The following is a 17,339-nucleotide window of genomic DNA, read 5'->3' as shown; positions in this document are numbered from 1 at the left end:
CATGCATCTAGAACTTCTCTGCAATCTCTCCTGCTGCTTCAGTCTTCTAAGAGCACCTGCTTCACACACATGATCAGCAACTTCAACCATGGTATTTTAATTTTATTTTAAAAAATATATTTTTTATTGATTTCAGAGAGGAAGGGAGAGGGAGAAAGAGATAGAACATCAATGATGAGAATCATTGATCAGTTGCCTCCTGCATGCCTCACCCTGGGGATCAAGCCCGCAACCCAGGCATATGCCCTGACCAGGAATCAAACCGTGACCCCCTGGTTCATAGGTTGACACTTAACCACTGGAACACACCGGCCTGGCGTCAAACCATCTTTTTATGCCCACCTGGACTCTCAATTTGACACACACTCCTTAAGCTCTAATAGTTGCCATGGTAACTTCCAGAATCTGTCTTCACCTCTGGCTTTTGGGTGTTGTTCTTCCCTTCCTCCACCCACAGCCATGATCTCTTCCAGCTCTTCTCTCACCCTTTTTGGTTTCTGTACAAACTCTCTTACAAGTGAGAGTAACCTTTATTCTAAGCTAAAAATGTCTTCCCTCATTTGTGCTACCTTCTTTCTACTTACGAGCAGCAAAGTGTCCATGCTTTTAGCCAAGGCCATCTCCTGGATTCGGCCTTCACTCCTAACACTTACCTTTACACCACATTGCTCTAGCAGTTCTTGCCTTGCTCTTCTGCATTATCAGTTTATCCCTCCTGACTGCATAAGTTCCAGCAACATTCAACATACTATGCCTCTCACCTTAAAAAACAACAACAACAAAAAACCCTCTCTGGTTTGCACTTCCTCCTTCAGCTGTTTCCTCATTTTTCTGTTCCTCTGTGGAACCAACCTCCTTGAAAGAATTGATTATACTTTCTATCACCAATCACTCTCTTTCCATACTCTTTTGAATTTACTCCAGTCACACCTACACCTCACCTGAGCCAGGTCTTTTCAATGCCATGAATGATCTCCATGTTTCTAAACCTAATGGTCAAATCTGAGTCCTCATCTTATTTGGCCAATTCATAACTTTCCATGCATTCTCCTTGCAATACTTTCCTGTTTTGGCTTCCAGTATTACATATTCTTCTAGTTTTTCTCCCTTCCTAGCTCCTCAGTCTCCTCTGCTTGCTTCCCTCTTCCCTATTTCTTAACATTGGAATGTTTCAGAGCCCAGTCCTTAGGTCTCTCCTTCATTTACACTCATCTCCTAGCTGGTCTTATCTGGTCTCCTGGTTCAATCATCAGTCAATCAATCAAACAATCAACTAATCATCTATAGTCTCAGGAAGAAGCAGGGAGATTAGTTATTGCAATACTTGCAGCAGTAGAGGAAGTAAGAAGTGGAAATGTTCTGAATTCATTTTGAAGGTGAGATGAAAAGATTTTCTGATGAATTGGATGTGGACTGTTAAAAGATAATACGTTAAAGATGATGCCAATGTTTTTGGCCTGAACAACTGTCAAGAGACAGATGCCATTAACACACGTGTGAAATACTACAATGGGAGCAGGTTTGGTGTTCATTATTGGGTGGTGGTGGTGAGGTACAGGGAATCAGGAGTTCACTTTTGAGATGAATATTGGACATCCAAGTGTATATGTTAATTATATAATTTGGGCATGTGAGACTGTCTACCCCATAAATAATTATCTCCATGGAAGCAAGGCCTGTATCTTGGTGACTGTTGTGTCTGGCATCGTCCATGGTACATAGTAAGAACTTAAATATCTTAATTATTGAATACAACATGCCTCTAAAGGTCATTTTTACTGTGACCCTGTTATGTGACCCCTAGGGTTCTCTTCATCAGCTGAGTACTTCCTCCTGTGGCAGGACCCCACACACCATAGCACTCACACACATGGATGTAATAATTTATCTACCTCCTCAGTCCAGACTTTGGACTCTATTACTAATAAGGTGTTACTATGTGCCACCCTATCTTAAACCCTGGGTATACAAGACACTATAGTAATTACTCAGGAAAGAAAGGATAAAAAACTGAACTATAAGCAGAGGCAGTAAAAATAGAGGAAAGGGGACAACTTAAGAGATACCAAAATTGGAACCCAGTGACTGATTTGATGTGTGGGGGGAAATGGATGTGTAGTGATACTATTCCCTGACATTGGAAAATAATTTGATGGGGTGGAAGGCATTTGGAAATTTTGAATTAATTTCCATTGTCTTAGGAACAAGATGGGGCTCCTGCCCAGTTATTGGCTCTATAGTTGGGACTCAGAGGAAAGACTAGCATAGAGAAGTGGCTTTGGGAATCACCAGTACATTAATAGTAACTGAGGTTTGGGGTATGGATGCCCAGTTATTCCTCTTTCCAAGATGAAGAAAGTAAAGGAGAATCCCAGGTGTAAGTGGTGTAGAAATTAGACAGCAGGAGGGCCATAGGCAAGCAGATTGGAGCGCAGTAATGTGAAATAGCTTGTCAAATGTCAGAGTTAGGATTATAACTCTTATGTTTTTCCACATTCCATCTTGTGATTTTGACCTTAAAATCTGCATCCTCTCCAAGGGTCACACATTCGGGCTGAAAATCATGAAAACACATGCTCGAGAATTTTGTAATGTTTTCCTTGTGTTGTAGTTTTGCTGCCCTTTGTTCATGTTTATCATTTGTCTCTGAAATTATTCTCTCACCACTTCAACCAGTAGTTACCTTCTAAAGATGACCCACATATTTTACTCTAACTTAAGCTTACATTGAGTAGAACAAGTACAGCCTTGAGCTATGCTGTTCTGCCATAGCCTCCTTAAGGGTCCAGGGTCCCAGTATTCCTTCCTGGGAGACCAATACCTGCTCCATCCCAGTTAATAAAAGAGGGTAGGACAGGATCCACTTTGTCCACTTCACATCTCTTCAGGAGGTCAAGGGAATATGAGTATTGTGGCCACTGTTAAGAGATCCATTCTGTGGCAGGACCACAGAGGCTACTGGTGGTGGTAGGTTATGGTTCTGGGGTTAGAGGTGAAAGTGTAGACCAACTGAACAGAAAGCAGGAAAGAGCTCTATATGTCTCCATGTGACAACTTACTTGGGGAGGCCTCCTAACACAGGTCTACATGAGGAACTTCATTGAGTCTCTGTATGAGGGAGTGAGTGGACAAGATATAGTTTTGTTTTTTTTGGGGGGTGCAGGCTCACATTTCTTAAAAGCAGCTTACAGATCTCAGCTTGCCTCTCAGCCTTTCTCTTGGGTTTCACCATTTCATATCAAGGGCTTCAGAGAATTTCACATTATATTTCCATTAATGATAAAGTTATTTCTCTGAAATGGGAGATTCAGACATTCTCAGAGAGAGAGAAAGACAAAGTGACTAAAGTTCCACTTTTGTTCTGAGCAGCTATGTTGTTGCTAAGGACTCATGTTTACCATTAAATTCTAGATTCTGGCCACTTTCTGTGTCTGGTTAATGGCACAGGTCACTGTCCAAAAGCCTTTAGTTTTCTTTTCACAGTCCAGGTGAATAGTTCTGGTGCTTTATGAAATGCGACGGGACATTGATATATGGGAAAGGATGACAGGAATCAGGCTTGAGATATAAGATGAAATCATTTCCACAGTATATAAACCTCAAGGCAAAAGGCAAAGAGCTGGCAGGCTTATATGATGCAGCCTTTCATTGGGGGAAAGGACAGGAGTCAACATCTGGGGAAGTCACCAGAGGAGGCACTAGGTACATCTTGGGAAGGGGATATAGCTAAGTTCAACACCATGTAATATACATGAAGTACATTAAAGTCTATCTATTATCTATCTATCTATCTATCTATCTATCTATCTATCTATCTATCATCTATCTATCTACCTATCACCTATGATTTTTCCCCCAAGGAGGCAAGGTTGGTGGAAAAGAAGAAAGTGGAGCAGAATCCCAGGTGTAGGTGATGTAGAAATGAGACAGCAGTAGGGCCAAGTACAAGCTGCTGGTGGTAACTTGACAAGCCCAGACAGTTAGAAAACCCCTTCTGTTTGTGGTTCTTTCCCAGAACTCACTTCCCTTTATAACACCAGAGGCAAGCAGATTGAAGCTTGGATTTAATTAATTCCCCGCAAAGCACTTGGGCCTTGGTTAGCTTCCTGGCTCTAGGTTCTTGTGAGTACAAATCAAATTGGCTTTGTTCCCTTACATGGCCTGGTCAGAACATGTCAGTTTCTATCCCAAATACTCAGACCTCTGTTTGTCTATATGCTCCCCTCCCCGCCTTCCCCCTGCCTGCCCTTGGGGGTGGTAAACAAGCCCCTCTCCATATCCTACTGGGATCTTCATTGCAGGACTCACTCCATGCAGATAACAGGCAGTGGAGGTGGGATATAGGCAAGAGACCATCAGCAGCCTCCCAGCTGAGCTCTCCAGGAAGATCTAACCATTAACAAAGAGGGAGCAGGGAGGGCGAGATTCTATCATTTGCTTTGGACATTCTATCACATTAGCTACATGCTTTTGATAAACACAAAGCACCTCCTCGAGGCTGGATCACTGTGACACTTCTCTAAAAAGCTCCTCTCCAGAGGTGGCCATGTATAGAAGTCATCAGTGAATTTTGCCTGTGGGATTCCTGGCCACTCCTTCTTGTCAGTACTATCCTCATGTCCACATTGCTCCTCTGGGTAGAATCTGGTGATGGCTTGGAAATGGAGAGCTTTGATATTATAAGCAATGTGTGATGGGAAATCAGAGGTGCATAAAGGGGACCATGGCTAATACGGCAGGGAAAGTATCTCTGAAAACTCCTCAGTATGGCCAAGGTGGTGGTATCTCTAAATGCCACTGTGGGAGGCAGGAAGGAGTGCCCCTCAGTCTGTGTGGCCTTAAGCTTGCAGATGAGCGGGAAGAGATTGCAAACACTGGAGATACTGTAATGAGACTCATGTATGGAGTACTTTTAACAGTTGATTTTCTAGAGCTGGTTTTTTGTTTGTTTGTTGCCATGTTATAGAACTCTATCTGCTCATGGAGATGACTACTGGCAGAGATGGGTTAGTGGCCACTTCTGACTTAAACTAGTTGCTGACCTGGTTCAATGTACTCATCTACCCTGGATGTCTGCTGTTTGCCTGAAGAAATATTTTTTGTTATTATTGTTTTTATTTTATTTTTTACCTGGGTATTTAAAACCATCAAGGAGGCTTCTTGTTTCTTAATTCATCCTCAAGGCCCTTCACTCCTATACTTGGCCATTTATGTTACCTTCCCTACCTCAGTGGATACTGTCATATTTCTCTAACACTCTAGGATTTCTGAATTTCCTTGAGTCTTGCCCGGCATGACTTGGTCTCACAGCCAAATATCCTTGAGCTCAAAATATATGAAGAGGCTAATTGGTCCTTTCCCCAGTATTCAGTCCTCCACCCAACTGGTATTGTGAACCCCCAATCTGTATTCATCCCTAAGCTGGTTAGTATCAAGTGTACAAAGGCATTTCAGTGGAGTTGCTTTCCTGCTCTCAAGATATTTAATGTAGTTTCCAAGATAAGACTAATTTACAAGAAGAAAGAGCCAACAATCTAAACAGAATCTTATATTCATTTTTTCTTGCTTGGGATCTGTTTTTTAAAATTGAGTTTATGGGGGTGACATTGGTTAATAAAATTATATAGGTTTTAGGAATACAATTCTACAATACATCATCTGTATATTGTATTGTGTGTTTACCACCCCAAGTCAAGTCTCTTTCCATCACCATTTTGCCCTCTCTCCCTTCTACCTTCCCCATCCCATTCCCTGTGGCAATCTCCACACTATTGTCTCTTCTCACCCATCCCCCAAACACCTCCCCTCTGACAGCTGTCAGTCTGTTCTCTATATCCACGAGTCTGTCTCCACTTTGTTGGTTTATTTTGTCCATTGGATTCCACATACAGTATTTGTCTTTCTCTGACTGGCTTATTTCACTTAGCATAATACTCTTCAGGTCCATCTATGCTATCACAAAAGGTAAGATTTCCTTCTTTTTTAACAGCTGAGTAGTATTCCATTGTATAAATGTACCACAGCTTTCTTATCCACTTGTCTACTGATGGTCCACACCAAGACACATCATGATTAAAATGGCAAAGGTTAAAGACAAAGAAGAATCTTAAAAATGACAAGAGAAAAGCAGTTAGTTACTTACAAGGGAGCTCCCATTAGACTGTCAGCTGGTTTCTCAACAGAAACATTTCAGGCCAGAAGGAATTGGCATGAAATATTCAAAATGATGAAAAGCAAGGACCTAAAACCAAGACTACTTTACTTGGCAAGGCTATCATTTAAAATTGAAGGAGGAATATAGAGTTCCCAAGACAAGAAAAAGCTAAGTGAATTTGTTGCCATTAAACCAGCATTATAAGAAATGTTAAAGGGCCTGCTTTAAGAAGTAGAAGGAAAAGAAAAACACAGAAGGCCGAAACCGGTTTGGCTCAGTGGATAGAGCGTCGGCCTGCGGACTGAAAGGTCCCAGGTTCGATTCCGGTCAAGGGCATGTACCTGGGTTGCGGGCACATCTCCAGTGGGAGATGTGCAGGAGGCAGCTGATCGATGTTTCTAACTCTCTATCTCTCTCCCTTCCTCTCTGTAAAAAATCAATAAAATATATTTAAAAAAAAAAAAAAAAAGAAAAACACAGAAGAACATAGTTAAAAGAATAAAATGGCAATAAATACATACCTATCAATAATCACTTTATTTTTTAATATGCTTTTAAAATTGATTTTAGAAAGAGAAGAAGGGAGATGGAGACAGGGAGAGAGAGGGGGTAAAGAGAGACAGACAGAGAGAGAGAGAGAGAGAGAGAGAAAGAGAAGCACTGAGCAGTTGCCTCCTGCATGCACCCCAACTGGGTATTGAACCCATAACCTGGGCATGTGCCCTGACCAGGAATTGAACCGGTGACCTTTTGGTGATGAGTTGACACTCAACCCACTGAGTCACCCTGGCCAATGCTCAATGATCACTTGAAATATAAATGACTTAAATGCTCCAATCAAAAGACATAGGGTAGCTGAATGATAAGAAAACAAGACCTATATTATATAGACTGTCTACAAGAGATCCACCGCAGAAAGAAAGATACACACAGACTAATAGTAAAGGGATGGAAAAAGATATTTCATGCAAATTGAAATGAAGAAAAAAGGCTGGTATATTAGCAGCTATCCATCTCTGCTAGACCTTTCAACCACACACACACTTTTAAGACAAGCTTGAGAATTCTGTTCTTACATCACTCCAGCCGAGAGGTAAACTTACCTTATAACCCACAATGTTGTCCTTGTCTTTTATAGGTAACCGTCTTTAAATCAAAAGACAAAAGTGTATACCATTTGCAACAACATGGATGGACCTAGAGGGTATTATGATAAGTGAAATAAGTCAGATAGAGTAAGACAAATACCATATGATTTCACTTACATTTGGACTCTAAAGAACAAAATTAATGAACCAAGAAAACAGAAACAGACTTATAGATACAGAAAACAGACTGATGATTGCCACATGGGAGGAGGACTGGGGGGAAAAGATGAAGGGATTAAGAAGTACAAATTAGCCCTAACCGGTTTGGCTCAGTGGATAGAGCGTCAGTCTGCGGACTGAAAGAAGTACAAATTAATAGTTACAAAATAGTCATGGGGATGTAAAGTAGAGCATAGAGAATATAAATAATATTGTAATAATTATGTATGGTGTCAGGTGGGTACTAGACTTATTGGGGGGGATTTGTAAATTATATGTGTCTAACCACTATGCTGTACACATGAACTAATATAAAATAATATTGGACGTCAACTGTAACTGAAGGAAATTTTAAAAATAAAATACAAAAAAAAGAACAAAAGTGTGGTTCTCAAATCAAAAATGTAAAATGATCCTAAGGCTGTGTTTTTCAAATTGCAGGTCCAGATCCATTAGCAAGTCATGAAATCATTTTAGAGGGTCAGGGTCATTTTAGTAAAATAGGATAGAAAATCTCTAGTAAAAGTGGGATTGTTTTACAAAACTTTGGGTTCAGTTACATGTGTTTATAACTTTGTGTGTACAGGGTCACATCATAAACTATATTTCTATGGGTCACAGTTGAAAATTTTGAAAAACATACCACTGAAGGTTTCTGAGGAAAATACTGTGATCTTGGAAATAGTAATTGATTATGAGGAAGGTCTACAGTGAAGGGTTGTGTATCACTTTTGCATTGTCTCTCTTTTTAAAGAAATATATTTTTATTTACTTCAGAGAGAGGGGGGGGAGAGAGAGAGAGAGAGAGAGAGAGAGAGAGAAACACTGATGAGAGAGAAACATCGATCGGCTGCCTCCTGCACGCCACCTGTCAGGGATCCAGCCTGCAATCTGAGCAAGTGCTCTGACTGGGAAATGAACCAACAACCTCTCAGTGCATGTAACGATCGATCGATGCTCAACCATAGAGCCACACGAGCAGGGCCGCATTGTCCCTCTTGGTGTGGTGTGCCTATGCCTGTTCCTCTCACAGCATGTTGAGAACTTGCTTTCCCACCTACCCATAGAGTAGAGCTGTGCTTGTGAGGCATCTGGGCAGTGTCTAGGGACTATAGGTCCACCTCTCACTTGAAGAAACTTCTAGATGAGCACTGGCTGGTGTTATTCAGTAGTTAGAGCATCATCCCATATACCAAAGGTTTGTGGGCTTGATTCTCAGTCAGGGCACCTATGCAGACTGTGGGTTCCATCCCCGGTTGGGGCACATGCATGAGGCAACCCATCGAATGCTTCTCTCTCACATCGATGTTTCTCTCTCTCTCCCTCTCCTTTCCTCTCCCTGTAAAATCAATGCAAAACATATCCTCAGGTGAGGATTTTAAAAAAAAAAAGAAAAGAAAACAAACTTCTAGGTGAATAGCCTTTAAAAAGTTTATACATACCCACACACTCCTCCTCTGCCCCAGTTAGGCCCATTAAAAGAATTTTTTTAAAAGCCTGAGCATTCTAGATGTTTATGACAGAAAGGGAACTTTGACTCTCTGCTCTAATGCTCACTGATAGAGAAAGCGAAATTCAGAGCAGTAAAGCTGTGTTCTGGGTCACAGAGTGTTATATATAAAACTAAAAAAAGCCACTATGTTGCCAACCCAGGTTATTTTATTACCTAAAAAATAATTAAATTGCAATGTAAGAAAATTAGAAAGTACAGATTAATGAACAGATGAAAAATACAGCCATACATACAGTTTTTCTTTCAATAATGAGATTATGAGAAAATCTATATTGGGTTTAGTGATGAATTTTTAGATACATAACCAAAAGCACAATCCATGAAAAGAATCATTAAGTTGGACATCATTAAAGTTGAAATCTTCTGCTCTCCAAAAGACACTGTTAAGAGAAAATGAAAAGACAATCCATACTGAGAGAGAATCTTTGCAAAAACACCTATTTAATAAAGGACTGGTACCCAAAATATACAAAAAACTCTCAAAACTCCATAATAAGAAAACGAACAACCCAATTTAAAAAATGGACAAAAAACCTGAACACCTCACCAAGTATGTACAAATAGCAAGTAAGCATATCAAAAGATGTTCAACATCATATATCATTAGAGAATTGAAAATTAAAGCAACTAGGAGATACCACTACACACCTATTAAAATGGCCAAAATCTAGAACACTGACACCACCAAATGCTGGTAAGGATGTGGAGCAACAAGAACTCTCATTCACTGCTGATGGGAGTGCAAAATGGTACTACTCCTTTGAAAACAGTTTGGCAGTTTCTTACAAAACTAAAGTACTCTTACCATATGGATCCAGCAATTGTGTTCTTTCCTATTACCCAAATTTACTGAAAATGTATGTGCACACAAAAACCCGGCACTTAAATGTTTATAACAGCGTTTTTCATAATTGCTAGACTTTAGAAGCAACCAATGTATCCTTCAATAGGTGAATGAATAATCAAACCATAGAAAATCTATACAGTGGAATATTATTCAGCATTAAGAAGAAATGAGCTAGCAATCCATTTAAGACATGGAGGGAATATATTTTGCTAAGTGAAAGAAGTCAAACTGAAAAGACTACATACTATGTGATTCCAACTCTGAACCATCCTGGAAAAGGCAAAACTATAAAGACAATAAAAATATCTGTGGTCAACAACCAAAACACACACAAAAAACCCCCAAACCAATTTAAAAATGGACATTGGACTTAAACGTTTCTCCAAAGAAGATACACATAGCCAATAACATAAAAATGCTCAACGTAATTAGTCATTAAAGAAATGCAAATCAAAACTACAATGAGATAACATTTCATACCCATTAGCACAGCTATTATTTTTTAAAAAATAAAGAACAAGTGTTGGCAAGGATGTGAAAAAATTGGAACCCTTGTGTACTGGTGGTGCAGCTGCTATGAAAAACAATTTGGCAGTGATTCCCTTAAAAATTAAACATAGAATTACCATGTAATCCAGCAATTCCACTCCTAGGTATATATCCAAAGGAACAGAAAGCAGGAACTCAAAAACATACTTGCACACGATGTTCATAGAAGCATTTTTCATGATAGTCAAATGATTGAGACAGCCCAAATGTCCACCAACAGGTGAATGGATAAATTAAAGGTGCTATCCTATATGATAAAAGCCTAATAAGCTAACTGTCCGGTCATCCAGTGACAGGCCAACTGTTCAACCAATCAAAGTGTAATATGCTAATGATATGCTAAGGCCGCTCAACTGCTTGCTATGACATGCACTAACCACCAGGAAGCAGACATTCGACCGGTCGACCGGTCGCTATGATGTGCACTGACCACCAAGAGACAGACACTCCGACCAGTAGGTTAGTTTGCTGCTGGGGTTCAGTGGATCAGGACTGAGCGAGATGGGCTGGACACACCCTGGAGCCCTCCCGCAGTCCCTCCCTGGCCCCAATCATACACCAGTGGGGTCTCTGACCTGGCCTGCGCCCTCTCAAATCTGGGACCCCTTGAGGGATGTCAGAGAGCCAGTTTCAGCCCGATCCCAGAAGCCACTCCCCTCGGGAGGGTGCCAGACACAGGGCTCACAGCTGGCAAGTGCTGCTGCGGGCAGCATGAGCCTCTCTCGATTGGGACTGATTGGGCACGAGCCCACGGCAGGTGCAGTGGGGTTGGGATGAGTGGGAGCGGCAGGTAGGAGCTGTAGGTGGCGTTGGACTGCAGGTTTCAGCCCGATCCCCGCAGGCCACCCAGAGGGACCCCACCCATGCACGAATTCATGCACCAGGCATCTAGTATACATATAATGGAATATTATTCAGCCATAAAAAGAAATTAATTTCTCATACATGATGTTTCAACATGATGAACCCTGAATACAGTGTACCATGCAAAATAAGCCAGATACAAAAGTCAAATATTATATGATTCCACTTATATGAAGTACCTACAAGAGCGAAATTGATAGAGACAAAAAGTAGAGTAGAAGTTAACAGGTACTGGGGGTAGGGTGGAGAAAATGGAGAGTTGTTTAATGGGTACAGAGTTTCTATTTGGGTTGATGAAAAGTTTTGGAAGTTGGTAGTGGTGATGGTTATACAACATTGGTAATTTTATTAACCAATGTCACCCCAATAAAATCAATAAAAATGGTGAAAATGTTACATTATTTACCACAATTTAAAAAAAAAAGATCAGTGGTTTCCAGGAGTTAAAAAAAAATGAAAAAGGGATGAAGAGATGGAACATAGTATTTTGGGGGCAGTGAAATATTCTATATGACATTGTAATGGTGGATACATGTCACTATACATTGGCCAAAACCCAAAAGTGAACCCTACTGTAAACTATTAACTTTAGCAATAATAATATATTGGCATTGGCTTATCAATTGTTACAAACACCCCACACTAAATGCAAGCTGTTAATAATACGGGAAACTGTATGTGACTAAGGGTGGGAAGTGGACATATGAGAACTCTCTGTACTTGCTGTCCAGCATTTCTGCAAACCTAAAGTTCTAAAAATAGTTTCAATATTAAAAAAATTATACTATAATAGGCATATTTTTCTAACTTGCTTTTTTCACTGTTCATACATTATCAACATCTTCCTAGGGGTTCAGCCTACACAGGCAGAGGCAAGTATAGGATGACAATGGGAAGGTTAGCCAAAATAAAGATGAAGCTGTGGAAGGAGGATGAGATTCAGAGGATGTGGGGATAAAGGGGCAGGGGATGTTGTATTCAAAACCCACAGAGAAGAAGGACTAGAATCTGAGTGGACACGCGGAGCTAACAGAGCCCTTGAGTCTGAGCATTCCAACACACTGGGAATTCGAGCAGGGAAGGGAGTTTCAGTTTATGCTTAGAGACTCTGGTCCCCTGCTGGCATGACAGGATTGAGCAAGATCAAGGAGAGGTCTCACACTCACTCCTGTGCCCAGCATATTGCTATGACTTCCCGGCAAGGGTGGAATGAGCAGGTAAAAAGTCAGGCAATTGTGATGGTCAGTTGCCTGAAATTCCGTAATAGAAATCTGCTGGGGCAGGTAAAAGCCTATGGGGGACCATGGGAAGGACCTGCTCCACCTAAAACAGGATGTGTGCACATTAACCTTGGCTTCCCATCTGATGCTGTTGCGACCCTTCTCTGTCACTTTCCATCTCCCAGGCATCCTTTCACATGACTCTCTGCCCAAATCCCACCAAGCAGGGAGGATGTGCCTGTCATAAGACCTCCTATTATCTCTGGGGATGCTTTAGGAAGACACCTGGAGGGTGTTGGCTCAGCAGGCCTGGGTCTTCTTGTTCTAGAGGCCACACTAGGGACCCCCATCCCTTAGGCACAAAATCGCCATTCAGAGGAGGGACACATTCTTGCTTCTTCCCATCCTGGCTTTTCTGCATCTTGCTAGCAATGAACACATCATGCTAAGTGCTAGGGTCCCACCAGAGGTAGGGAATCCTGCCACCACCTCCTCCTCATTTGATAGAATGTTGTTGAGTCATCCTGGATTTCCTTAGGAATTAGAGAGGCAGGGGCATCCCACAGTCCCCTTACCATGTCATACGGAAGCAACAGCCCTTCTGATGCTTCTCTCCTTCATTTATACTTATTCCCTTTGTGACTACCTGGTCTCATGGTTTTATATACATCAGTCAATCAATCAACCAACCAACCAATCATCTGTAGCCAGGACCTTCCCTGAGGACCATCAGGATTCTGTGTTGAGGATAGACTGTTGGAGGTATTGTGTCAGGAAGAAGCTGGGAGACTAGTTATGATACTATTTGCAGTAATCGTAGCAGCAAAGGAGGTGAGAAGTGGTCATGTTCTGCATTTGTTTTGAAGGTAGAGACAAAAGGATTTACTGATGGATTGGAAGTGGACTGTTAGAAACAAAAGTCAATGAGGACACCAATATTTTTGGCCTGAACAAATGGCAAGAGACAGGTGCCATTAACAGATGTGGGAATTACTGTGGTGAAAACAGATTTGGTATGTGTGATTGGGTGGTGGTGGTAGATACGTGGAATCAGGAGTTCACTTTTGAGATGAATAGTGGACATGCAAGTATATATTTTGATTAGGCAATTTGGGAATGTGAGACTGTCTACCCCATAAGATAATGACCTCCATGGAAGCAAGGCCTGTGTCTTGGTGAACGTTGTGTCTGGCATACACTAAGTATGGAACACAGTAAGTACTCAAATATTTTAATTGAATGCAATGTGCCTCTTTTTAAAATATATATATATATATATATATATATATATATATATATATATATATTTGAGAGGAAGGAAGAGAGAGAGAGAAAGAGAGAGGGAGAGAGAGAGAGAAAGAGAGAGAAACACCAATGATGAGAGCGGTTCATCATTTGGCCGCCTTCCGCATGCCCCACACTAGGGATTGAACCTGCAACCTGGGAATTGTGCCTTTTAAGGTCATTTTTATTGTGATCCCTTTATGTGACCCTAGGGTTCTTCTCATCAGCTGAGTACTTCCTCCTGTGGTAGGACCCCACACACCATAATACTCATCACATTAATGTAGTCATTGGTCTACTTTGCCCAGCCCAGGCTCATGGTTCCATGAGCTCCATTGGAGGAGGGCCTGTGGGCTGTTCACTGTTATGTCCCTAGGGTCTGGCATAGTACCTAGCATATAAAGTACTCAGATATCTGAATTGTTGAATGCAAAATTCAGCTAAAAGTCATTTTTATTGTGACCCTTTTGAGGAACTTCTCCTCAACTATTCTTCACTTTAGGAGGCATTCATTCATGCAACTGAAAGGCAATGAGGGTCAAACAGGCAACAGGCTACTGCAGGTTCCCAGATGGCTAACCCTTAAAGAGTTAATCAATAACAACAGGGCACAGAGAGGGGAGATGCTAACATTTACTTTTGACATCTGTCATATTAGCCTTGTGCTTCTGATAAACACAAAGCACCTCCCCAAGGATGGTGCACACTCCTCTAAAACCTTCCCTACAGGTTCTGGATATACAGAGTTTATCATAAATTGTGTCTATGGGCCCAAAATGCACTGGATTCCCGGCCACTACTTCTTGTGCTGTCTTCATGTTCACATTGCTCCTCTGGGGCCCAAAGACACTATCAGAAGAATTCAAGCCTGATCTTTGGCTTCAGTGCACCTTAGAGAAGGGTCTTCCTTTTCTGCCCAAGTCCCTTTATCTGTAGTTCAGGGTGGAGCTGAAAGAGTTACGTGGAATGCTAATCCATCTGAAATATGAATTTAAGCTCTTATACCATATGGGAAGTACTATCTACCTCCTCTACTCTCTTGATTACATATCACATTGAAAATAAGCAGGCAAAAACAGGTGGTTCTTTGCATAGAGTTATAGTGTATATTTGGAGAAGGTACTGCCTCACCTGCAAATTAATGGAAATGATGACAGCCTTTTTCAGAAATATGCAGAGGTTTTGGAAACCCTGAACTCTTTTTTTTCTGGGATGGGTTTTCTCCCTGTATAGACCAGTGCCTCCTGCTGAGGTGAGAGTTGAGACCTGGCATGGATTTTTGGTTGAGTGGCACAAGTCAGCTGAGGACAGTGCTTAGATCCGTTGTGGGAAAGGCACTGGAACCAGGAGTGGCCAGGCTCAAAGGGGTGTTGCTGGAGTTCATTGTCTAGGCACTGGTGGGCATCAAAGAAGGTGATATTCTTGTCCTCTACTGCTTCACAGGGCGTCTGGTGGAGGGTGGACTCTTCTCAACCTTTTTGGTCGTGGTTTTGGCCACTGTCTCATCCTCAGAAAGGAGAATGGATTCTTTATGCCCTTGATCTTTCAACTTGTGTTTAATCCAGTGTGTAAAATGCTTCATGTTATTTCCCAAGCCAGCTTCTGCAGCTTCTGGAAGGGTAGAGCTCTTGTGAATGTGAGCTGCCTTTACCAGACCCTAAAGCTCCTTATCCTAGAAAGTGTGACCCTACAAATTTGGTTCCTGAAAAGTTTGGATCTGAAAAATGTGGGCCCCTTCAAATGCTGGACTTGCAAAATTTGGCCTAGTGAATGGTGGCCCAGAAGGTGATCCTGTAAGGTCAGGCCATTTCAGGTCTGGACACTGCAGATTTGGCATTCTCAGGAATCCTTATTTGGATGAGGTCATTCAGCTTGCTCTACTGGCCCTGCAGACCATTCTTATCTGGACATTCTGCCCCAAGAAATCCTGGAGGATGCTCTAAGAACTCAAGGCGAGGGTGACTCTATAGATCCAGACTTGTCATTGCTAGTCTCTACTCACTCAAGGCAACCATCTTGGTCAAATTAAAATTCTATTTGAGAAAGATCCTGGAGATACAGTTGTGAAGTCAGGGACTCTGGTGGACCAACTTAGAAGTGTCCCTACATAACCTTGAATTTTGGCACAGTAGATGTTCTTTCTGGCTGGGGCGAGCCTCAGTGTTCCACTCCCTTCTCTGTCATTCTCTGCTGTTTTGAGTTTCCCTGGGTCCTCTATTTTCTCTGCTGGAGTAGGGAGTTGTCTCTATCTTGGAGAGACCTGGGGCTAAGGAGCCTAGGGCTCCTCCTGGCTGGGTTGTTCACACTGGCCTCCAGCTGAACACAAAGCACCCAAATCTCTGTCATGTCCCCACTGGGTTGTGAGATCTTGAAGGCTCAGTGAGAAGAACCATAAGGACTGCTCTGTAATTAGCTTGCTTTTGGTTCTGTGCACCACCTTAGTTTATTTGCAAGCTCTTCTTTAAAGTGGACCCTTCAGGGGCACATGGGATGCCTAGAGGGATGGGGAGTTCCTGGGGCAATGTTTTCCCTTAGTTGTTTAGACTCCTAAAGGACTCCTTAGCACAGCTATTCCTTGAGATAGCCACAGTTCCTTCCCTGGACTCCTTTGTCATTATGAGATGTCCCAAATGTATCTCCAGGAATTTCTTTTTCAGGTAAAAATTTAGTTTGGCCAAGACGGTGTATTGAGTGTAACAGGGCACTAGGATCTGTCTGGCTATCTAGAGGCACTGTATCCATTCGCCTGTACTTCAATCTGGAATGCTCGAGCACTGTCTGCACAAGTTTCATCGGCATCCTGAAAGCATAGCCAGGACTTGCACGTTGCTGTTTACATGAGATTGAGTCAGAGGCTCTATTGGACCCTCAACACACCCCGGCTCCATCTCTGTAATTGCTGATTGGCTACTGATTGCTGGGGCCATGACCTTGGAGAAAGCCATGTAGTAAAGAGACAGCACCCCTGACAGAAAGGCCAAAACTTGTCTCACTGACTCAGTTTCTCAGCGACTCCCTGCAAGGATACTCACGCAGGTGCTGATCAGGGTGATCAGCGACAGCATCTGGTGAGGTTTGTTGCTGCTGGTCAAGACCCATCTAAGGGTCGATTGCTGCCTCCACACAGAATTTTACTTCCTGGGCTGTAAGGGAACAAAGTTGCTTCCAGGGCCCCTGAAATGCTGCAGACCCAGAGATTTACAGTCCCCCCATGCAGACATGGGCAGGGACAATACCTAGTAGATCTCCCCCATTTGTAGTCTGGCTCTGCAACATTGCCTTGGCCAGGGCAAGCAACTGTGAACTGGTCCTGTTGCCACAAAGAATCAGAACAGGTCCCTATCCCCACTGGCCTCTAGGTCTGCAGACTAGGGGACACTCACACTGGTTAGGGTGCTGCTCCAGGGTAAGGGCTGCTGGTCATCAGGGGACAGAAGAAACTGGATGGACTGCTGGATCTTCTGGAGCAGGCCCTAACAACGGTGAATTGACCTGCTAAACCGACCCCTTCTGCAGGTGGAACTCCAGCAGCTCTGGGCCTGCTCCAGGAAAACACTACCTGCCTCTTCCTGAATGAAATAGGCTTCCCCAACAGGTAGGC

At 42.3% G+C, this 17,339-nt stretch overlaps 1 protein-coding gene across 3 annotated transcripts in view; it reads right to left on the bottom strand.

Moving 5' to 3' along the window:
* The window catches only part of SPATA31F3 (SPATA31 subfamily F member 3), a 71,596-nt gene that overhangs the window by 22,267 nt on the left and 31,990 nt on the right, over positions 1-17,339 (bottom strand). Inside the window, exon 5 of one of the 3 annotated variants that reach the window (XM_070431301.1) lies at positions 14,203-15,349. The exons of the other annotated variants lie outside the window; for them this stretch is intronic. Coding sequence (XP_070287402.1) covers positions 15,168-15,349 — 182 coding nt within the window. The 3' untranslated portion in view covers positions 14,203-15,167. Of the gene's footprint in view, positions 1-14,202; positions 15,350-17,339 lie in introns of those variants that run through there. 3 annotated transcript variants of the gene reach the window in all.

The sequence above is a fragment of the Myotis yumanensis genome, unplaced genomic scaffold, assembly GCF_028538775.1.
Source record: "Myotis yumanensis isolate MYYU_CA2020_CCGP unplaced genomic scaffold, mMyoYum1.0.hap1 SCAF_12, whole genome shotgun sequence".
NCBI classification, from domain to species: Eukaryota; Metazoa; Chordata; class Mammalia; order Chiroptera; family Vespertilionidae; genus Myotis; species Myotis yumanensis.
This window is presented reverse-complemented; position numbering and strand designations above follow the sequence as displayed.